Source organism: Hemiscyllium ocellatum, chromosome 42 (genome assembly GCF_020745735.1).
Source record: "Hemiscyllium ocellatum isolate sHemOce1 chromosome 42, sHemOce1.pat.X.cur, whole genome shotgun sequence".
Classification (NCBI taxonomy): Eukaryota; Metazoa; Chordata; class Chondrichthyes; order Orectolobiformes; family Hemiscylliidae; genus Hemiscyllium; species Hemiscyllium ocellatum.
In genome coordinates this window covers 30,553,974-30,578,170 of record NC_083442.1, presented here as the reverse complement: position 1 = coordinate 30,578,170, position 24,197 = coordinate 30,553,974, and the positions used below count along the sequence as shown (strand labels likewise).

The following is a 24,197-nucleotide window of genomic DNA, read 5'->3' as shown; positions in this document are numbered from 1 at the left end:
GCAAACTTATTAACTATACCTCTTATGCTCAAATCCAAATTGCTTATATAAATAATGAAAAGTAGTGGACCCAGCACCGATCCTTGTGGTACTCCATTGGTCACAGGCCTCCAGTCTGAAAAACAACCCTTCCTCTGTCTTCTACCTTTGAGCGGTTCGGTATCCAAATGGCGAGTTCTCCCTGAATTCCACGAGATGGAACCTTGTTGAACACCTTTAATGAATCCATATAAATCACATTGACTGCTCTGCCCTCCTCAATCCTCTTTGTAACTTCTTCAAAAAACTCAATCGTGAACAACATTATTTTTGATTCTCCAAGATATTTACTGAGCTTGCCTAAATGTGGGTATTTTTGGAAGCTCTTGGCACTGGAGTATGCTACGAAGCTTTATTGTTTAAAAAAATGCAGTTGGGAACAAAAAGAACTGGAATTGAACTGTTGTATCATCCAATGAGCTGTCTATCATTAAGCACTTAATAAAATAGTCTATCCTTGTGGGATCCCTGCTGCAAATAGTTTTGGGGGTTGGTTAGCTCAGTTGGCTGGATGGATAGTTTGTAATTCAGTGTGATGCCAACTGTGTGAATTGAATTCCCACACCAGCTGAGGTTGCCACGAAGCATGATGACCCTTGGGTTAAGCCATCGCCAGTTGTCTCTTTGTAATGAGCACTATAGTTTGACAGGAGTATGACGACTTTACAATCCTGGTAACCGCTCATGAAAGATGGTGTCAGAACTAATTTTCTTAGGTGCCTTCACAATTTTAATAAAAATAGGCTAATAATGCAACAGATACAGGCAATTAGTAATTTTGAGCTGAAAATGTGTTGCTGGAAAAGCGCAGCAGGTCAGGCAGCATCCAAGGAGCAGGAGAATTGACGTTTCGAGCATGAGCCCTTCTTCAGAAATGAGGAATTAGTAATTTTGAATCAAAACGACTCTATGGGACCGTTTTAATGTCTACTTGTAGCACCCAAAGGTTGGCACAAGGCAGTTTGAAAATCTGTGACTTGCAAACTTGTAGCTTACTAGCCTTCTGTATATCGAATGGGAACATTATGTCTTAATGGGTATTTTTCCACTGTTAGCTACAATGTGTCTTGAATGTTTAGCCTTGGCATCCAAGGACTGAGCAGCTAAGGCGCTGCTAATCTTTCTCTAGTTGGAGTGAAGGTGCAGTATTGATTATTGGAAAGCTGATCCTCAGAGTGGGCTGTCAGTGGTCAGGTTACATGGTCAAACAGTAAAAAATCGATTGGTGAGATGGGATAGTGCTTGAAACGATCAATGTTTTTAGTACCACAAGAGCATCAATAAAAGGGAGCTGGGGTTTGTCGTTTATAAATTTAGCACAATTACTGGTTTAAAATGGCTCATAGTGACAGCGTGCCTCACTAACTCATTTTGTAGATAATGGCTGCACATCAAATTTTATTTGTCACATCTGTTATGTTTATTTGGCAAGTCTCAATCCTAAAGTGGGTATGGATAACAAGCCGTGGTAGAACTAGATAAAGCATCACTCCATAAGATTGACAGCAAAAAGCAAGGTACTGGATTGCTGAATTACTTCAGCATTGTCATGCTTTTGGAGAAGTTGTTTTTAAAACGTAGATCTGATTCAAATTTTATTGCGGGGAGGAATAAGGAGCTGGCGTAAGTAATAGGATTTTTTTTTTGAAGTGCTATTTGGATCTATTAATTTCCTTGCTTGACTGAAGTAAGTCAAAAATAAAATGTGGTTGATGACTGAGAATCTGTACTTGCGTCGAGTCCTGAGCCATTTTCACTCCCAATATTTTGAATACTTCAGCAATGTAGTGACAGGTTTGGATCCATATCCAAATATATATGGGATATTTTTCACTCCTTTTAAACTTCTTGACCAACTTACTCAACCATTCTTCTTAAGACAGTCCCTCCAAAATATCCCCTTCAGGAAGCCATGCTGATTCTGCTTGTTCATATTAGGTATTTTAAAATGCTCTGCTTTTACATCTTTATAATGCTAACATTTTCCAAATAACACACATTAAGCTTCCTGGTCTACAATTACTAGTCTTTATTGCCTCCTTCCTTTTTTAAATGAAGATGTAAATTGGCAATTTTCCAATCCTCTGGAACATTTCCAGAATCAAAGGTTTCCTGGAAGATTACAAACAGTGCATCCACTATCTCTGAAGCTACTTGTATTCGTATCGTTAAGCACAGTTAAAGGGATTTATCAGACTTTAGGTTCGTTAGTTTTCCTAGCACTTTGTCCTCTAATGATAGTTATAATATTTATTTCCTCCTCCTTTTGCCCAAAGATTACTTGAAAACTTCGAAAAGCTATAAGCTTTTCTTTATTGGACATTGCTGGCTCAGTCATCATTTATTGCCCATTCACGTTGCTGTGAGTTGAGAGTCACATGCAGGCCAGACCAGGTAAGGATCCAGGTTCCTTCCTTTAAGGATATTAGTGAACCAGATGCTTTTTTTTTGACAATCAATACTGGATTCATATACTTCCTCAAACTCTTTAATTCCAGATATTTACTGAATTTAAATTCCACCATCTGTCATGGCAGGATTCAAACCCTGGGTTTATCTGGGTCTCTGGATTAATAGACCAGCAATAATATCACTAGACCACTGCTATGAAGAATGATGCAAAGTACATATATTACTCTCCTGCCACTTCCTGGTTCCCTATTATTATTTCCTCAGCCTTGTTTCCTAAGGGGCCTGTACTCATTTTGGCTTCTATCTTTCTTATAAATCTTTCTGTCCCTCTTGATATTACTTGCAAGTTTATCCTCGATGTTTATCTATTTCTGTTTATTTTGTTGATTTTTAAAACTTTGATCAATCCTCTGGCTGATCACTATTCTCTGTAACATTGTAAGTTTTGTTATCCTTAACTTCCTTGGTTGGCTTATCCCCTTCCTGGAATCCTTTGTCCTTCCTGATGTGCATTTTTGCTATTAGCTATGAATTATTTTCTTAAACATCAGCCACCATTCCTTAACTATCTTTGCTGCTAAACTTCTCTTCGAGCCCATTTCAGTTCACTCAGCCTCATCCCTTTGCAATTACCCTTATTTAAGCTTTGTGCACTTTGACCCAAGTTCCTCCCTGTCAACAGTATGATAAATTCTGCCATGTTATGGTCATTATTTTCTAGAGTATCTTTTACTCTGACTTCGTTTATTAAACCTGGGTAAAAACAATGACTGCAGATGCTGGAAACCAGAGTCTAGATTAGAGTGGTGCTGGAAAAGCACAGCAGTTCAGGCAGCATCTGAGGAGCAGTAAAATCGACGTTTCGGGCAAAAGGAACTCATTTATTAAACCTGCCTCATTACACAAAATATTATATCGCAAACTATCCATCCAGCCAACTGAGCTAACCAACCCCTAATCAATATATGCAGCAGGGATCCCACAAGAATGGCCTATTTCAACAAGTACTTAATGATCAAGAGCTTATAGAACAATACGCCTTGAAATTAGCAGAATGCTTCCAATCTTGTGGTAATTCAAATGCAAGAAGCTTTGCAACTAACTGAGAAATGCAAAACTTGCGCCCACACCTCCTCCCTTACTTCTCTCCAAGGCCCTAAGGGATCCTTCCATATCCACCACAAATATGCACCTCCACACACATCATCTATTGCATCCGCTGCACCCGATGTGGCCTCCTCTATATTGGGGAGACGGGCCGCCTACTTGCGGAATGCTTCAGGGAACACCTCTGGGGCGCCCGGACCAACCAACCCAACCATCCCATGGCTCAACACTTTAACTCTCCCTCCCACTCCACCGAGGACATGCAGGTCCTTGGACTCCTCCATCACCAGAACATAACAACACGACGGTTGGAGGAAGAGTGCCTCATCTTCCGCCTGGGAACCCTCCAACCACAAGGGATGAACTCAGATTTCTCCAGTTTCCTCATTTCCCCTCCCCCCACCTTGTCTCAGTCGATTCCCTCGAACTCAGCACCGCCCTCTTAACCTGCAATCTTCTTCCTGACCTCTCCGCCCCCACCCCACTCCGACCTATCACCCTCACCTTGGCCTCCTTCCACCTATCACATCTCCATCGCCCCTCCCCCAAGTCCCTCCTCCCTACCTTTTATCTTAGCCTGCCTGGCACACTCTCCTCATTCCTGATGAAGGGCTCTGGCCCGAAACGTCTATTTTCCTGTTCCTTGGATGCTGCCTGACCTGCTGTGCTTTAACCAGCAACACATTTTCAGCTCTGATCTCCAGGATCTGCGGTCCTCACCTTTTTACTCGAAGAACTAACTGAGAACACTCCCTTACAAGAACTTCATTTCAATTAAAAAAATGCCATCCCACATAAGAGGTATTTATGCATTGTAATTGTATAGTTTGTTGTTCTTTAACTGTTTCTACTGTGTGTTTGATGGTGTGACTTGAGAGAATGAGGCACAACTTACTTTAAATATCCAAGAAAAGCTTGCTTCTGGCATTATTTAAATTGGGACAATCACCCTGAGGGTGAGAAAACATAAACACCTCACATATAAAACATACTGTTCATGGGCAGCAGGAAAATACATATACTCTGTCTATGATAGGGCAAAGGCAGCCCAAGACACAATAAAATGCAACTCTTTGTTTTGTTGAACCCTTACTCAATGATGAAAATGTGGTGTAAAACAGTAGAATGAAGGAGCTCTGACCTTTCATAGAAGCAACACATTTTTTGAGTTATTTGACTCTGCTGAAATCAAAAAGGATAGATTTTTAAAAAAGAACAAAGAAAGTTTGTGAGAAGATTTGTAGCTCGGGTGCTCGTCGTCGTGGTTCTGTTCGCCGAGCTGGGAATTTGTATTGCAGACGTTTTGTCCCCTGTCTAGGTGACATCCTCAGTGCTTGGGAGCCTCCTGTGAAGCACTTCTGTGATCTTTCCTCTGGCATTTGAGATGGTTTGAATCTGCCGCTTCCAGTTGTCAGTTCCAGCTGTTCGCTGCAGTGGTCGGTATATTGGGTCCAGGTCGATGTGCTTATTGATTGAATCTGTGGATGAGTGCCATGCCTCTAGGAATTCCCTGGCTGTTCTCTGTTACCATATGTCAAGAGCATTTCCGAACTGACAGCCAGACTACTGCGACCACTAGGACTCGTAACAGCACACAAACCAACAGCCACTCTCAGACAACAACTCACCAGAATGAAGGACCCAATACCCAGCATGAGCAAAAACCAATGTAGTGTACAAAATCCCATGCAAGGACTGCACAAAACACTACATAGGACAAACAGGAAGACAGCTAATGATCCACATCCATGAACACCAACTAGCCACAAAACGACACGACCAGCTATCCTTAGTAGCCACACACGCAGATGACAAGCAACATGAGTTCGACTGGGACAACACTACTATTATAGGATAAGCCAAACAAAGAACAGCCAGGGAATTCCTAGAGGCATGGCACTCATCCACAGATTCAATCAATAAGCACATCGACCTGGACCCAATATACCGGCCACAGCAACGGACAGCTGGAACTGACAACCGGAAGCGGCAGATTCAAACCACCTCAAATGGCAGAGGAAAGATCACAGAAGCGCTTCACAGGATGCTCCCAAGCATTGAGGATGTCACCTAGACAGGGGACGAAACGTCTGCAACACAAATTCCCAGCTCGGCGAACAGAACCACAACAAAGAACAAAGAAAATGTACAATCCAGGAACAGGCCTTTCAGCCCTCCAAGCCTGAATCGATCATAATCCACTGTCTAAACCTATCGCCCAATCCCTAAGTATCTGCTCCCCACCTATTCATGCACCTGTCCAGGCGCACCTTAAATGAATCTACTGTACCTGCCACTACTACCTCTGCTGCCAACGCGTTCCAGGCACCTATCACCCTATGTAAAGTATTTGCCGCGTGTATCCCCCTTAAACTTTTCTCCTCTCACCTTGGACGCGTGACCTCTATTTATTGAATCCTTCACCCTGCGAAAAAGCTTATCTCTATCTACCCTGTCTATACCCTTCATGACTTTGTAGGCCTCGGGGGGGGGGGTGTGTGGTGAGCGTAGGACTCAGGGAGATAGTGAGGAAAGATTTCAATCTGAGACTGGTACAGTTGTCAACAAAGGCGAACCAAACAGTCACGGCAGGCAGGGACAAAACAGAGGACAAGGTAAGACTGATAAATTAAACTGCATTTATTTCAATGCAAGGGGCTGAACAGAGAAGGCAGCTGAACTCAAGGCATGGTTAGGAACATGGGACTGGGATATCATAGCAATTACAGAAACATGGTTCAGGGATGGACAGGACTGGCAGCTTAATGTTCCAGGATACAAATGCTACAGGAAGGATAGAAAGAGAGGCAAGAGAGGAGGGGGTGTGGTATTTTTGATGAGGGATAGCATGACAGCTGTGCTGAGGGAGGAGATTCCTTGAAATACATCCAGGGAAGTTATTTGGGTGGAACTGAGAAATAAGAAAGGGATGATCACCTTATTGGGATTGTATTATAGACCCTCTAATAGTCAGATGGAACTTGAAAAATAAATTTGTAATGAGATCTCAACTATCTGTAAGAATAATAGGGTGGTTATGGGAGGGGATTTTTAACTTTCCAAACTGTGGACTGCCATAGTGTTAAGGGTTTAGATGGAGAGGAATTTGTTAAATGCGTACAAGACAATTTTCTGATTTAGTATGCGGATGGAACTACTAGAGAAGGTGCAAAACTTGACCTATTCTTGTGAAATAAGGCAGGGTAGGTGACTGAGGTGTCAGTGGGGGAAAATGGGAAGCCTTCAGAAATAAGATAACAAGAGTCCAGAGAAAGTATATTCCTGTCAGGGTGAAAGGAAATGCTGGTAGGTGTAGGGAATGTTGGATGACGAAAGAAATTGAGGGCTTGGTTAAGAGAAAGAAGGAAACATATGTCAGGTATAGACTAGATAGATCGAGTGATTCCTTGGAATATAAAGGCAGTAGGAGTATACTTGAGAGGGAAATCAGGAGGGCAAAAAGGGGACATCAGATAGCTTTGGCAAATAGAGTTAAGCAAAATTCAAAGGGTTTTTATAAATATATTAAGGACAAAAGGGTAACTGGGGAGACAGAAGGGCCCCTCAAAGATCAGCAAGGCGGCCTTTGTGTGGAGCCGCAGGAGATGGGGCAGATACTAACCGAGTACTTTGCATCAATATTTACTGTGGAAAAGGATATGGAAGATATAAAATGTAGGGAAATGGATGGTGACATCTTGAAAAATGCCCATATTACAGAGGAGGAAGTGCTGGATGTCTTGAAATGCATAAAGGTGAATAAATCCCCAGGACCTGATCAAGCATACCCTAGAACTGTGTGGGTAGCTAGGGAAGTGATTGCTCAGCCCCTTGCTGAGATATGTATATCATCGCTAGTCACAAGTGAGGTGCCGGAAGACTGGAAGTTGGCCAATGTGGTACCACCGTTTAAAAAGGGTGATAAGTACAAGTCAGGGAACTGTAGAGCAGTGAGCCTGACGTTGTTAGTGGGCAAGTTGTTGGAGGGAATCCTGAGAGACAGGATGTACATGTATTTGGAAAGGCAAAGACTGATTAGGGATCGTCAGCATGGCTTTATGCGTTGGAAATCATGTCTCACAAACTTGATTGAGTCTTTTGAGGAAATAACAAAGAGGATTGAACTTTTCATCATTTATATAAATGATTTGGCTGTGAGCATAAGTGGTACAGTTAGTAAGTTTGCAGATGACACCAAAATTGGAGGTGTAGTGGACAGCGAAAAAGATTACCTCAGATTACACTAGGATCTTGATCAGATGGGCCAATGGGCTGAGAAGTGGCAGATGGAGTTTAATTTAGATAAACGCGAGGTGCTGCATTTTGGGAAAGCAAATCTTAGCAGGACTTATACACTTAATGGTAAGGTCCTAGGGAGTGTTGCTGAACAAAGAGACTTTGGAGTGCAGGTTCATAGCTCCTTGAAAGTGGAGTCGCAGTTCGATAGGGTAGTGAAGTCGGGTGTTTGGTATGCTTTTCTTTATTGGTCAGGGTATTGAATACAGGAGTTGGGAGATCATGTTGCAGCTGTACAGGACATTGGTTAGGCCACTGTTGGAATATTGCATGCAGTTCTAGTCTCCTTCCTATCAGAAGGACATTCTAAAACTTGAAAGGATTCAGAAAAGATTTACAAGGATGTTGCCAGGGTTGGAGGATTTGAACTGTAAAGAGAGGTTGAATAAGCTAGAGCCGTTTTCCCTGGAGCGTCGGAGGCTGAGGGGTGACCTTATAGAGGTTTATGAAATCATGAGGGGCGTGGATAGGATAACTGGACAAAGTCTTTTCCCTGCGGTTGGGGAGTCCAGAACTAGAGGGCATAGGTGTAGGGTGAGAAGGGAAAGATATGAAAGAGACCTAAGGGGCAACTTTTTCACGCAGAGGGTAGTATGTGTATGGAACGAGCTGCCAGAAGAAGTGGTGGAGGCTATTACATTTGCAACATTTAAAAGGCATTTGGATGGGTATGTGAATAGGAAGGGTTTGGGGGGATGTGGGCCTGGTGCTGGCAGGTGGGACTAGATTGGGTTGGGATATCTGGTCGGCATGGACGGGTTGATTGAAGGGTCTGTTTCTGAGCTATACATCTCCATGACTAGTAGGCTGAATAGCCTACTTATACTCCAATGTCTTAGATTTCAGATTTCTGCTGGAGCTGTGTAAGGTTCTTGGTGTATTTTAAAAGCAAACAAAATATGAATGCTCGTGTGACCTCCACTAGTTTAAATCTGTTTATAAATATGGTGGGTAGTTATGTTGATTTGTGCATCTTTGGGCATTCATACCTTGAGGGTTAGAGACAGATAGGGTTCTTGTACCTGAATGACCCATTCAATTTAAAATTACCCAATGAGTACCTTTCATGTAAAGATTCAACTCATCTACCGGCAGTTCTGAAGTACCACAGCGATAAACCATAGTGATCTCCTCAGGAGACAGACATGGGTTGCTACTGATAGGTTACTCTTCCTGGGAGCCAGAAAACTGTGCCATATTCCTTGCTGCCAGCAGCACATTATCAATGAGGATGATCACCTTGCCAGGATCTTCCACAAGCCTCCGCTTCTTGCCTTTAAACAGCCACCAAACCTCAAAACCAATCATTGTTCGCAGCAAACTGCCCAGCCTTCCGGACAACATTGACTATGATACTGTACAGCCCTGTCCCACGGCAGTCACTGCAAGAAGTGTCAGATTATCAATATGGATATCACATTACTCACAGGAACATCTTCTACCATGTACACGGCTGGTGCTTGTGTGACTCGACCAATGTTGTCTATCTCATACACTGCAGGCAAGGATGCCCTGAGACATGGTACATTGGCGAGACCGAGCAGACACTGTGACAATGGATGAATGGACACCTCGCAATGATCACCAGGCAGGATTGTTCCCTCCCAGTCAGGGAGCTCTTCAGCGATCCAGTACCTTCGGCCTCAGACCTTCGGGTGACCATCCTCCAAGGCGGACTTCAGGACAAGCAACAACGTAAAGTGTCTGAGCTGACGCTGATAGCCAAGTTCGGTTCCCATGGGGACCTTGGGTTCATGTCACGCTGCAGGTGACCCCACTGTACTATACACACACTCTTCTATATACTCACACAGACCCTCTCTCATACGCATGCATGCACACACTCCCACCCACGCGTGCACCCTCTCACAGGCTTATGCACTCACTCACTCTGTCTCTCCTGCATGCGCGCACATATTTATGGGGTAAATTTGTATTTGGAAAATTACGTTTTATTTTGATCTAAAACTACATAAATCCATCCAAAATTCCGTAAATCATACTTTAGAAATAGATCCAGTCTGACTCAATATTGGGACAGAGACCGTCTTTAACCTCACACCTCTAATGCATTGTCTGAGCTGAGATGGCACCTATTGTTAGAAATACTGAAGCTATCTTGAGAATGTAATTTTAGATAAGTTCTCAGATTTTCATATTAAACAACTGAAACTAGCATATTTCATTTGAAAAGATGAAAGACAATCTAAATTTGTTTAATATATCATTACAGCTCCATGACACTGTAATCCTTTTGCTATAAATTTTGTCTTATGCTCCTGTTCCACAACCACCTGATGAACGGGCAGCGCCTCAAAAGCTAGTGTTTTCAAATAAACCTGTTGAACTAAAATCTGGTGTTGTGTGATTTTTAACTTTCGTGTAAAGACCTGTCAGGTCGGTCCTTTTTCCTCCTTTGGCATTTTTGTGGCATTTTTGATCTTGGTTTTAAAAATATAAAGATTAGTTTGACGTTTTGTAGAAACTGGGGCATGAAAGGAGTAAAATCTGCAGGGTCATTGTGCTAATTTTATGTTGTGACTCAGTAACATTCCCTGCAAGGCAGATTAGCTGTGCTCTGCAATACATTCATCAAGAGTGTAAATATGAGGCCTGCTTCCGATGTTTACTTGGCTGGTCCGACATGATGTTTGTACTGATGTGTTTTTGTGGGTCTGTAATCCTGTTCATTTGCCCCAAAGTGTGTAAGCATAAGTTCACTAAACAAAATACCGCTGCAGATGCTGGAAATCTGAAGGAAAAACAGAAATTGCTGGAGAAACCTAATAGGTCTGGCAGCATCTGTGGACCGAAAACAGAGTCAATGTTTCAGATCCAGTGCCCCTTCTTCAAGTTCAGTTGTTTTTGTTATGTGCGCAAACATATGAGCCACTGTGCAGATGGAAATATCTCTCAAGCTACCCAGAGAAGCATAACCAGTTAGTTTGTTAGCGTGACACTAGGGAATCTATTTTTACTTGAACTAATGTTACAGGTTGATGGAACACAGTTTGATGGCTCATGCAAAGGATGGCATCTCATAAAATGCAAAACTCTTGAAGTGTTGTGTCAGTTTGGAAATAATATTCTTTTCAAGTCATGCTGTTCAGTAGTCAGGAATGTGCTGCATAGGGAGTAATGCCGTGCACAAGGAAAGATTTATTTGAGACTTGCAGCTGAGCATAATTCTTAAAGGTATTATGCAATGCAACAAGCTGGGTGCATGCAGCAAACAGAAATTAGCAGGAATATTAGTTCGAAGCATTAAACTGAATTCCCTTTAACCTGTTGTTCTGCCAGCATGCAATTCTGCTTTACTGAAAATTTAATCACCACATGGATGAATTATAGATATTAGCTAAAATGCAGCATATTCTCATGTTTAATAGTTTGTCGGTAGCTGAAAACTAATTGGTTGCTTGAGACAATAACAGCTGAAAAATGTGAAACATTTGAAGAACTTTCTACAGTGCATTTTTGGATGATATCATAGGTTGTTTGTTGAGACATTTTATCTTTTTCTGAGACAGAATCTGTTCTTCTTTTGCTTCAGATTGATACTATTTATGAATTTCAGTATGAACATGTTGCATATTTACTTCCAATTACTTTCTTGTGAAATTGTTCCAGGAAGGTCCAAGATACACAACAGTGGAAAAATACGAGAAAGTGTTAAGTCGCAGCGGTCTGCTCTGGCTTCTCAGAGGGCCATAAAACAGGTACAGTGAAATGCTGCTCAGTTTCTTTTACTTTTTCGAATGCTGAGATGGAATATAACTTTTCTAGTAAACTGCATAATATACTAATCATGGATTTGTAAGTGTTTGTTGTTTCTCCCCCCCCACAACATAAATGATGATACCCATATATCTAGTTGAATCCGGCTATGTAAACCGTTGTCTTTGTAATAAACTCTTATTCATGTTATTGCAGCAGAGAAGTTAGTGTGAAAAGTTTGTACGGTCAATTTTGTGTATATTTCATCTATAATAAAATTATTGAAATAAGAAACAAATGTAAAGTGGGGACATGAATGATATATGCAGGCCCTGTAGCACCCACAACCTTCGCAGGCAAAAACGCTACTACTCAGTTAAGATCCTGAGTTAATGTTTTGTTACTGTTTGTGTCTGTTAGTCTCAAAAATTTTCATTAGATTTCTCACTAATTGGTTTGTTTTGAATGAAGCAAACTATACCCTCTACAATAATTATAATCTCTTATTCATGATAATTCTAGTGAATCTTCATTTCCAATATTATGTGCAGATAATATTTTATAAATGGAATCTAGACTTTTGTGCAGTACTCCATCTGTGTTCTAATAATGTCTTGCACAGATGTAAGTTTAGTTTCTTGTCTTTTAATTCATTTCCTCCATTATTATAAAATGCAGCATTCTACTTCTATCTTTATTACATGCTCTCATCTGTGTTTTGACCTTTTTAAAAAATAGTGTGGTGGTCATGGTGAAATCTGGCTGACTGCATAGTGAGATGTATGCCAAACCCACAGGAATTGCATTGGAGACAATGGACTATCGAGAAACAGGAGAAATGGGGCATACAGAACAGTCAGTTCAATGTATAAATGTGCCAGTACGATTCTAGCAATTTTTCTTACGTTATTTATGCTTGTAACTTAAACCACAATCACAGCATAAACCTCTGTTGCTGAGGCTTTTGGAGAATAATGACTAATTATAGACATGCAGAGGTAGATGCTCATCTTTACTTGAAAAGTTTAGACTGTGCTTGTTTAAGTTGTAGATCTAGGAAAATATGGTCGGGAGACTTAAACGAATACCCTTTGGTTGTATAAGGTGCAATCCTTCCTGGCATAATTTATTTTCCTCAGGGCTTCACATTAACTGTCAGAACAAATTTAGGTGCAAATATTTTGGTCTCACTTGGTGTAAGTGATAAAATTAAGTATTGGTTTGGTGTATTGCATTTATAATTGAATTTGCACAGAAGATGCAAGATGAACTGCAGCTATGAAACTGAACCGAAGAGGTTCTCTGATGGTGATGTTTTATCCATTGATTTTCATAAGCAAGATACTCCTTTTCAACACTTCTCGTATAATTCTCTTTTTTTTGCATGCAGGCTTGTTGTATCTGAATACACTGCAAGTTAGTAGCCTGCATTGAATTTAGAAATCTCTTTTCACTCAATATGTGATGTATAATGTCCTCTATTATTGTGCATCCATTCTTGTGATTGGATTTAATGGAGATCAATTTAGATAAAGCTGAAACTGGAGAGGACCAGCTCCTGCTATGAGCTAGCCATCATATATACATAAAACATGCTAGTTATTTTCTAGGGACAAATATGACAATGGAACTGAGCTTGTTAAATTTAGATATCAAGGCTACTTGTGTTAAGTGCATGGCCTGGGAGACACTATGTTATGTGGACCAGAGGGTTCCATCACTTGAGATGAGAGAACTCATTTCCGATGAGGTCCTGTTTGAGTGCTGTGTCTGTTCTTGCTTAGCTCTTGGGCTAAGGAGAATTTTTCCATTTACAGTAATAATGATGGGAGAATTTTCAGGAGATAATTAGGAATGATGTGCTATTGTTCAGTTATGTATTTGCCGTGGACTGTCTTGCAGATGTTTCTGTTTCGAGCTTTTGAAATTGAAGAGACTACTGACAATCCTGCTTTCAGGTGTGTAATATTTCTTATGGACACTGGAGGGTGCTCTTGTTTTCTGTCAACACACTTCAGAAGCAAGGAGTATATTGTTGGAAAATGAACATTTGCTTAAACTGGTGTAAATGTCAGTCACAAATTTGTCCACATTTTATAGATGATTTTCCCCTTCGTTTAATTATTTGTCACAGAATGTACTATGAATGATTAACATTTGAGTGATCAGGCATAAGCTGAGGATATTGTTTCACTTCTGTTTGCTAGCCATCTTAAATAACAGTGGTCCTTGCTATCTGCCATCATCAGAGATGATGCATCATGCTGAATAATGTTGAAGCTTTATGTATAACATTACATAGCAGAGGAACTGCAGAACATCGTACAAAACATTTTTTTAATGCTGGTTTCCCGTTGTCACAAATGATTAGTTCTGTAATCCACTGACGTTTTCCATACAGCAGAGTTTTATATTGCACCTTTATAATCTACATATTTAAATAGTTTGAAACCTATCTGTCACATTTCAGGCATTGCAGTGACAGTGATTCAGACAAATTACAGTTCCCATCTGCTGTCCTTGCTGAGGTCGATTAACTCTGGACAATTTGGTGATTGAACCTGGGAACTACTAGCTTACACAGGGAGTGTTTTTGGCCATTGAACCATGCCTTGACATTCTAATATTTTCATTGTTCTGCTGAGGCATTTTCTGCAAGTGTTGGTATGAGGTAGATTGGTGTTGATAGTATTGGACCATTAACCCACTCCTTATACTACATTGCTCACAGCTAAACAGCATTAAACATTCAGATGTTGTGTAATCCTGCTCTCAAAACAAACAGCTCACTGCTTATTATTGTTACTTGACCCTCAATCAACGTTTCATAATTGATTGTACGTGAAAAATACAATAATACATTGTAATGTGTACCATCTCATAGGACCTCTACTGCATAAGAACTATTGTGTTTAACTGGTTTAATTTGATTTGAATCATTTAAGTTTATATCTTTCCTTCTCTTTGAGAAATGGTCCTACTTGCATTGTTAGTAACAAATAGGAATACTATCTATTTGTTAAAACATCACTATCACTTGAATGAAACATTGTAAACCTTAATGTGTGTGGCTAGGGGATGAGAATTAGCAATCTTTTTGAACTTTGTATAATGTCAGAGTATCTTCTGACCACACGGTGTGTTTCAACTGGAGAGCAATAAGAGACAGGAGACTCTCTTTTACCTTCTAACCTAATCCAAGACCACCAAGGCCTTTTGTCGTATCTACTATTACCTGACTGAAATCAGTTAAGTATAAGCTAGGCACTAAATGTGATCTTCCTGATGTGTAATTCTCATTTACTCACTGTCTTACCTGGGATAAATTTAAAAATCACACAACACCAAATTATAGTCCAACAGGTTTATTTGGAAGTAGAAGCTTTTGGAGTGCTACTCCTTCATCAGGTAGCTAGTGGGGTAGGATCATTGGAAACAGAATTTATAGCTGAAAATGTGTTGCTGGTTAAAGCGCAGCAGGTCAGGCAGCATCCAAAGAGCAGGAAATTCGATGTTTCGGGCATAAGCCCTTCATCAGGATGAAGGGCTTATGCCCGAAACGTCGAATTTCCTGCTCCTTGGGTGCTACCTGACCTGCTGTGCTTTAACCAGCAACACATTTTCAGCTCTGATCTCCAGCATCTGCAGACCTCACTTTTTCCTCGAAGATTTTAACCTACTGCGAATCCTCTTGCAAGGATGCCTTCCTTGAAGAAGCTCTCTTCCTCTCTGTACAAGGATTTCAGTGAGTCTCTCTCTCTCACTACACCTGCCCCCCCCCCCCCCCCCCCCCCCCCCCAGGTCATCTCCTCTGCACAGAAGCTCTTCAGCCACGTTCTCAAACAGACTCGCTACCACAGCCACATCTCCTTCCTCAGCACCTGCCTACGGAACCGACTGATCCCGCACGGACTCCGGACTATGTTCCGACCAACAAAATTTGGACCCAACCAGGACAACCTGTACCTACAACAAATCCGAAGCCTCCAGCAACAGACCTCCCTCTGGATCCTCCGCTCCACCCTTGCAGCCATGCGTCGCTACCTACATTCCCTGCAATCAGCCCTACCCCAGCTTAGGACAACACTCTCACAAACTTGCAAAGGACCTCTACTGTTCTTCATCTACAGAAGAAAAGCATTCCTGATGAAGGGCTTATGCCCGAAATGTCGAATTTCCTGCTCCTTGGATGCTGCCTAACCTGCTGCGCTTTAACCAGCAACACATTTTCAGCTCTGATCTCCAGCATCTGCAGACCTCACTTTTTCCTCCACAGAATTTATAGTGAAAGATCAAAGTGTCATACAACTGATGCGATGTATTGAACAAACCTAGATTGCTGTTAAGTCATTAATCACTTAGAATGCAGGTTTCGAATGATTAATGTGTAAATCCGAGAACTTTTTCAAGCCACAGTCCTGAGATAGTTTCATTAAAAAAGTGACATCTCAGCTCAGATGGTGCATTAGGAGCAGCACTCCGAAAGCTTGAACTTCCAATTAAACCTGGTGTTGTGATTTTTAAGTCTGTCCACTCCCCTCCAACAACAGCAACTCCACATCATTATCTGGGATACCATTGGGCAGGTGGAGCAGGAATGAGTTCCCAAACCATCAAAGTGTCACTGTTTAATTGATACTCCTTCCTCATAACTGTTGAGTGAAATGTAAACCAATTATAAGCTATTTGACAAGTGTCATGAATGTATTCCTTTTCGTTAAAGCTGTCTGGGTGCTAAAGTCCATCTAAGTCAGCAAATCATTTTTGTGCAGAGACTTCAAAATCATTTTTGATGCAGTGCTGTGACCAGGGTTACTTGTTGTAATTGAACCATCACAATACAAGCAAGTAAAAACAGCTTTTAATCAAAGAATGCTTAAATGTTGTATTGATGTGCTTCTTGTACGAGTCCTTTCATTAAGCTTTCAGGAAAGGCTAATGGTCAGAGCAGAAAAACTTTCTAAATCTGATCATTTCAACCACAAACCACCCAATGGGCAACTCTAACTTCTCCAAAGTCTACATTGATAGATTAATGCAGCCAGTTAGCTCTAAGCTGGAGCACTGATGGTTAGAAGCCAGCTGATGGGAGTGCTGATATGAGAAGATTAAAAGATAATATCAACTGGATTCTCAATGAAGATTTAATTAAATTATAACATGGGGAATGCAGCGTACCTATCTACAGTGTGTCATCGCCAAATGCCTTATATAATTCTTGGTATCCACGTGGGCTTAAAGTTGATTGCAAATTGATACCCAAACCTTGAAGGAACAGTCATTGTCCCAGTTACTGGAACAGCTTTCTATCATTGTAAAAGCAGATGTGCTTCTAGAGTAGGAGAAAAATGGTCAAAATGCAAAATTGCAGTTTGTTCCAAGACAAAATGTTAAGAATTAAGACCAGGAAGAAAGGGAGACTGTCAAGTAGAATTTATAGTAAATGTAGGAAAATAGAGAACCATTGATGTATTAGGGACTGTAATTTGGTTAGTGAAGTTGTCTCAAGATGTGAAGTGAGCCTTCTGAGGAACGGTCACTTTAACTCGAATGTTAACTCTGATTTCTCTGCACAGATGCTGCCAGACCTGCTGAGCTTTTCCAAAAACTTCTGTTTATGTTTCTGATTTACAGCATCCACAGTTCTTTTGGCTTTTGAAGTGAGGCATATTTAAAACTTACTGAGCCAACCAATTTTCTTGCAACAGGAAATGAAGAAAGTAATTGGAGGAAAAATATTGAAGTTACTTGATGATAGCTAGGTAATGGAATATTTAATGTATTATGGAAATAAGTTTCACCTTTCTTGCCTTTTGTCTTTCTTTTAAATATTACTTCAAATAATAAGAAATTGAATATTGTTTCCACAAATAACTAACAGGCAAAAGTGAGTTCCCACAAGATCATGATAGCACTGTGGGTTAATAAGCCTCAATAGCAGGCCTGGTTGTTAGAACATCATTATGAATGTATTGTCTTGATAGTTTGGTAAACCTGAGCTGCATACTTGGCTTCCTATCGATTTTTGCCTGCAGCATGTTGTATTCCAATCTCCATTCATAATTTATGTTTCAAAAATGATAAATTTTACTCGGGAATTTTTTTTACCCGAGTAATTTTTTTACTCGGGAATTTTTACTCGGGAATTAAATGAGATTTAATTTTACATATTTTAGGAAACAATGTCATGTGACTCATTCCATATTCCTTGCTTGAAATTCAGTACAATTTTGGAAGAAAACTTATTTCTAAATGTGTACCTACACTTCCCCTACTAAAAGCAGACTTGTTCTTAGAACTGCAAAGTATTTTGTGTCACCTTTCTTCTGATTAATTGAGTATGTTGTAGCGAGCAAATGTATCCAGCCCAATGTAAAACCATCTCAAAGAATGTTCTCAAAGAAGGAAGTGGAGCTGAACATTTGAAAGGGAGGGCAGGGCACCAAATTTGACCTTTAGACCTCAATATCCATGAATTTCTTTTCTAACAGCAAAAAAAATGACAAAATCGTTGTTTTGTTTCCCAAATTGCAGGGGTTTTGTACATAGCATTAAAATCAATAAGGCACATGTGAGGTCAGACTTGAAGTATTACATGGCTACTGGGACTATTGATTGGTGCTAAGAATGTCAGTTTGGAGACTGCAGACACAAGGCTGCAGGAAATGGTTAATGTCTATTTTGCTAGAGATTGGTGCATATTATAGACACTATTACATTTGTCAATTAAACATGAAGTTTCCAGTTTCCCATGTGTTATTTTAGTGTCAAATTGTTCAGAGTTTTAGGGATACTGCTGTGTTCTCTGAACTTTGATTGTTTAGAGAGTACCTAGTACAACTGTATGGTAATGACAAAAAGAATCTTTGCTATGTTTCCAGTCCTGGTTAATGAGTCACCTCCAGATTGGCTGTAGATGAACCCTAGTATTGTTGCAACTGTCCTGAATCTGGTTTACTTGCCTGCAGCTAATGGAGGGTAAAATACCAAGATTCAGCTGCACAGCCTGATTCTTCTCCCTGAGGTACGCTGCCTCTCCCTTGAGTGGCAGTTATTGAACTGTGACAAACGAGTGGTGTCAGGCCTAGCTGGTGGCAGGGGACTGAAGATGACCTTTCCATTAGCCAACTGGTATCTCAGTCTGTGCAGTTGGATAGGGTTACACTCTCAAATGATTTTCTGGTTGATTTCCTCCTGGCAAACTGATTTTTAGTTTTGAGCATATGTTTGCAAATTCTAAGCACTAATTTTCAACTATTGTAAAATAGTGATTTCATGATCTGACAGAGACAAGTCATACTTTGCCAGAGAAGCAATTTTTAAAGCAATTCTTAAAGCAATTCCCTACTTCACGTCCTTTGCTCAGAGGTCCGGCAGTCTTTTAGTGTGATCCAGTAAGCAGCTGCCTTTCCTTGAATAGATGAAGGTAGTTTTCAGTTATAGCTCTGAAATTTAAGGTTGGAAATTTTCATTGTTAGTAATGGTGTCACCAAAAAGTCAAGCAGACAGTGGTTTGAATTACAGTATGAAACATTAATGGTCTTGATGTTGTGTGCTTCTGATTTGGCAACCCCCTCATGATAAGGTTAAAAATCACACAACACCAGGTCATGATAAGAGCTACATTAGAACATTGAAATTGACAAGTGCTAACTTTGCAAGAATTGAAATTAACCTCCATGATAATTTTGCGTAACTTTTGACTAAATCAATTGTACAATAAGTGCATGATGTACAAAATCAGCATGTTTATCTATGTAAGAGGAATATATAATATTTAATCAGATTTGGACCTAGATGACCTGTTAAGGACCTAAGAATTGATAGATTTGAATGTGGATAAATTCAATGCAGTCCACATTGTGTAGTGTTCATGAAATGTATGTGTAATGTGGATGACTGGACATTCCCACAATTCAGGAAATAAGTAGACTTAGTTTCTTTAAACAGGCAGTAATTCTGAAATAGCTTGAACCATGGTTCTATGGTTTTGTATGATACAAATTCTTTCTCTGTGATGTTTCAATAAAAATATTTGTGTTTGGAATCTAATTTCTTGTCTTACCTGTAAATATTATATGAACAAGAAATCATTTACAAATAAGAAATTATATGCTATATGGAGATGGTCTTCATTGATGCATAATGGTATATTTGCACAAGGTAGTATTTCATACATTTGAAAAGCTGAAGGAGTGAATATTTGAATGCAAAACTTTCAACTTTGTATGTTGAACTGAAACTTTAGTAGCCTGTTTGAAATCCTACAAATATTCAAGGCAAAGTCCTTGTTACATTTTCAGGGTTTCACAAATTGTATCCTTCAAATGGCCCAGTGGAACCCTGCAATGACTTGCTTACTGAAAGTCCTGTAGGATGCCTGCAATAACCTCAGCCTCTTGTGTAATGGGAAATATTACACTGAACCAGCTTCGTTAACGCTACATAACCCAATCAAATTTCCTGACAATTAAATAATTTACAGCAACAAATATGTTGTATCGCACAGTAGGATTTCACAGTGCTTCTACTTTGTCCACTTAAAAAAAAAATCAATTTTCCAGTTCCTCACCTAGAGGCTGGCACACAAATATTCACTAAACCGTGCAGTTTGAACCATCACGTTGTCACTAGCATCTCCATTTGATGCCAGAGTGCTGAAAGATAATGGACATACACAAAAGAATAATCTAAATTGTTATGAAGATGTGGGTGTACTATACCTTTTTAAGAGAGTAAAGGCTAGCAGTGATAGCACCAAGTGTTTTCAATAAGACACAATGTAACATGTGCACCAGATTCTGGGGTAGCTAGTTTCCTGAAAATGACAAAACAGATTCGAATTAGGCCAATCAGTTTAAATTATACCCCCAAAAATACCAAATTCAAATCAAGTTTGAATTGAGTATATTAAATCTTAAAAGCCAATGACACAATCCGATGCTATGGGGTATAAAAGTCCAGGGAAAATTGGACAGTTTGGAAGAGAGCTGCCATAAGGCCATCAGCTGTAGACTGCTAGTTAGAACTCCCTGAGAGGTACCTGTCCACAGAAGAAGCTTGCACAGAGGAAAACCCCAGTACTGACCTGGATTACCAATCTACCGACAAAGTTAAGGGGAAGATTCGACCACTGGCTGGTTTTAAAATTTGAATTTTTCTGTATATCTTAATTGGGATTTTTATTGGACTAGTATTATAGAAGGGAAGGTAAAAGACAGGTTAGAGGAAGGATTTGTAAAGAGTTGTTAGTTAATTATTCTGTTATACTTTAAGAGGTAAAGTTGTTAATTTTTAAATAGCTCTTGACCACTTGAATTTTTATAGATAACTGCATAGAATAAATCTTTTCTGTGTTGCTGATTTTAAATTAAGCAGCAGGATTTACTCCGTGTTGTAACAAAATGATGCCCTGACATTAACGTCTTCCGGACTTGTAGTGTTTGTTTGCTGTATTGTTCTGGGATCTTAATCCAATGTAGAATACAAACAAAAAAACTTTTTATTTAGCGTTCAGTTTAGATAAATGTGAGAAGGTGTGTTTTGGAAATGCGAATCAGGACAGGACTAATGCACTACAGAGGAACCTCGATTATCTGAACGAGATAGGCGGGCATTATTTTGTTCGGATAATTGATTATTTGGTTAATTGATTCAATGCCTCTCCTCTGGGGCTTGGAGTTTTCTGAATTTTCCTTTTTGCTCCCTCTCTCTGTCTCAGAGTCTGTTTCTGAGCAGACACACACTTGTGTGTAAGGGACATGGAACATTGCTGAAGTCTCTCCCCCAACTCCCCCCACCCTGCCAAAAATCAGTTCAATGGGATTGACACAGTAAGCACTTGCAAAGTCCGCTCCCCGTTCAGGAGACTAGGTAGCAGCACACCACGCACGAGCCCCCACCCCCATCCCTGTCCATCTCTAACTCCGCCCCAGTCTGCTCCCCCAAAATCCATCTACCTAGGCTCTAGTCCGCTCCTCCGGGCAGCTGGACTGGACACCAACAGCAAGAGTGCTGCTGCCTTTTGGGTGGTGGTGGTGGTGGTGGGGGTAGGTAGGAGGTGAGTTTCAAAATAACACACACACACACACACACACACACACACACACACACACACACACACACACACAAAATCACACGTGGGACATTGTGAAACTTGAGTGTTCAGAAAAGAGTTACGAGGATGTTGCCAGAGTTAAGGGGTTTGAGCTATAGGGTTGAAGGCTGAGGGGTGACCTTCCAGAGGTTTATAAAATCATGAGCATTGATAGGGTAAATAGACAAAGTCTTTTCCTCAGGGTAGGTGAGTCCAAAGTCAGAGGGCATAGGTTTAAGGTGAAAGGGAAAAGATTTAAAAGGGACCCAAAGGAGCAACGTTTTCATGCAGAGGATGGTGCATGTATGGAATGAGCAGTCTTGTTGAAGGGCTTTTGCCCAAAACGTCATTTTTCCTACCCCTCAGGTGCTGCCTGACCTCTTGTGCTTTTCCAGCACCACTCTAATCTAGACTCTGACTTCCAGCATCTGCAGTCCTCACTTTTGCCTAGCCAGAGGAAATGGCAGAGGCTGGTACAATTATAACATTTTAACCAGCAACTGCATGGGTATATGAATAGGAAGGGTTTAAAAGGATATGGGCCAAGTGCTGGCAAATGGGATTAGATTTCCTGAGGATATCTGGTTAGCACGGACAAGTTGGAGCGAAAGGTCTGCTTCCATGCTGTATATCCCTATGGCTCTATGACTCTAATTGACTGTTACATTGACAATGAGAATTGTTTTCTGTCCGCATTAGATTTGCACTAAGCAGTCACCTTTAATTACATACCTGTTAAAGCATGTGGATTTTCTTAACCCTGCCCCCTCCTTCAAACCAGGTAAATGTTTTTTCAGCACGGTGTTATCTGTTCTGCCATCAAAGTCTCTAGTTTCTGATGATTGACTGAATAAATTTGATTTAGAGCATTCAGTCCAACCTTTTTGTCCACTGCCCTTTACTCCCTGGTGCACTGCTTTGAAGTTAATTTTCTTTATGCATATTTACAATGATGCTTATCTGTATGATCCTCAGATGTAGAAAGCCACAGAATATTATGTCAGTAACTTGCTGAAATGCATGAGCAAGCATGGTGGATAAAAGATACAAGTTTCATTCTAACAAGTTTATTATGTTTGCCAGAGACTAGCTTTGAAATATAAGGAGTGCTGGCTGTGTAATAAAGTTGTAAGTTTTAGTTGTTCACAAAGTCCTATAAATATTTGAAACTATGGAAACAAATTCTAAAGCATGTTTATTTCTTATCATTTTCTTGCAGCTAAAACATTTGCAGAGCTTTTATTTTCCTTTGCACATTTTTTAGTCTAAATCTTTCCTTTTCCCATGGTCCCCTCCTGAAGGTGGTTAATTATTCTGGTGCAATACTGCTGATATTCATATTTTTCTGGTACCTCTATCAAAACAGCTGTTGTTTGTTTTGGGCAGAGGTGATTCGTGACATTAGGCTGTTTGACCATCATGGTATGATTATGTCTTTCTGAATGGAAGTCTCTCAAATTAGGAACATTTGTTTCACTAAATCTTTGGAAGTGAATGCTGCATTGTGCTCATTCGTTACCTGTGAGTAGCAACATGATGTTGCAGTCTTGCCACTGAGTGAAAAGTTGTGAATCCAACTAGCACATCAGGGCATGTGGAATACAGAGAGAATTATGCATTTTTGGAAATGTAGTACATCGGATGTTAAATTGAGTTTCTGATTCTCTGCTCAAATGTAATATCCTATAATCAGGAAATCCTTCCTGCATCTGGGTTTGTATTCCTTTCTTAATGGACATTACTAAAATTGATTACCTGATTTAGTTTTGTTTGTTTAAACAGAAAGACTACCTAATTTTCTTGCACAATATTGACTACCTTTGATAATACTTAATTATATGCAAAATGCTTTTGGATATTGCTGTGATTCCTGATTAGGCACTATGTGACTACAATTTAATCATGAATTTAGGCAAAATTATTAGTAGCCCACAACTTTTACCCAAAATTAAATATCTATGTAAAGATGCTTTATAAAAAAAATTATGTATTCTTTAAACTTTTAGTTAGAAGAAACTCCCAGGTCAAACATATTCCTCAAGTTCTTTCCAAACTAGCCAGTGTAAATAAATTGTATCCTTATTATTTAGAAACAGATCCTGCTCAAGATTCACATCTAAGACTTTAGAGCCAGAACATGGTAGCATCAACAGCTGTCAAGGTCATTGGGTCTGCAGGACAATCCTCGTACTTGTGTGTTTTAGTCTCTTGACTAAATGACACAGTGTCATGGCAATGACCAATTAGTGGTGTCCTTTAATAGTGGGAAGGCTGTTGTGCTGTAGCTGGTGGTTCTGGCTGATCAGGAAACGTTCCTACAATTACTGCCTGCTATTGTTGTATGAGAAGGACTTCCAGCTTGACAATCAACTATTTTTCTGCCTCATTCACACATTAAGTCCTTAACCTGTAGCTACAATCCTAGAGATGGGATGCTACTTCACTACGCCATAAGATTTGCCACATCTGGTAGTTCAGGACCAGTAACCCCGGTTCGATTCCAGCCTCTGGCAACTGTCTGCGTGGAGTT

General features: G+C 40.2%; 1 protein-coding gene across 2 annotated transcripts in view; it reads left to right on the top strand.

Annotated features, from left to right (window-relative positions):
• scaper (S-phase cyclin A-associated protein in the ER) overlaps positions 1-24,197 on the top strand; it is a 324,173-nt gene that overhangs the window by 22,411 nt on the left and 277,565 nt on the right. For both annotated transcript variants that reach the window (XM_060853762.1, XM_060853761.1), the window contains exon 3: positions 11,485-11,573. In XM_060853762.1, coding sequence (XP_060709745.1) covers positions 11,485-11,573 — 89 coding nt within the window. The remainder of the gene's footprint in view (positions 1-11,484; positions 11,574-24,197) is intronic.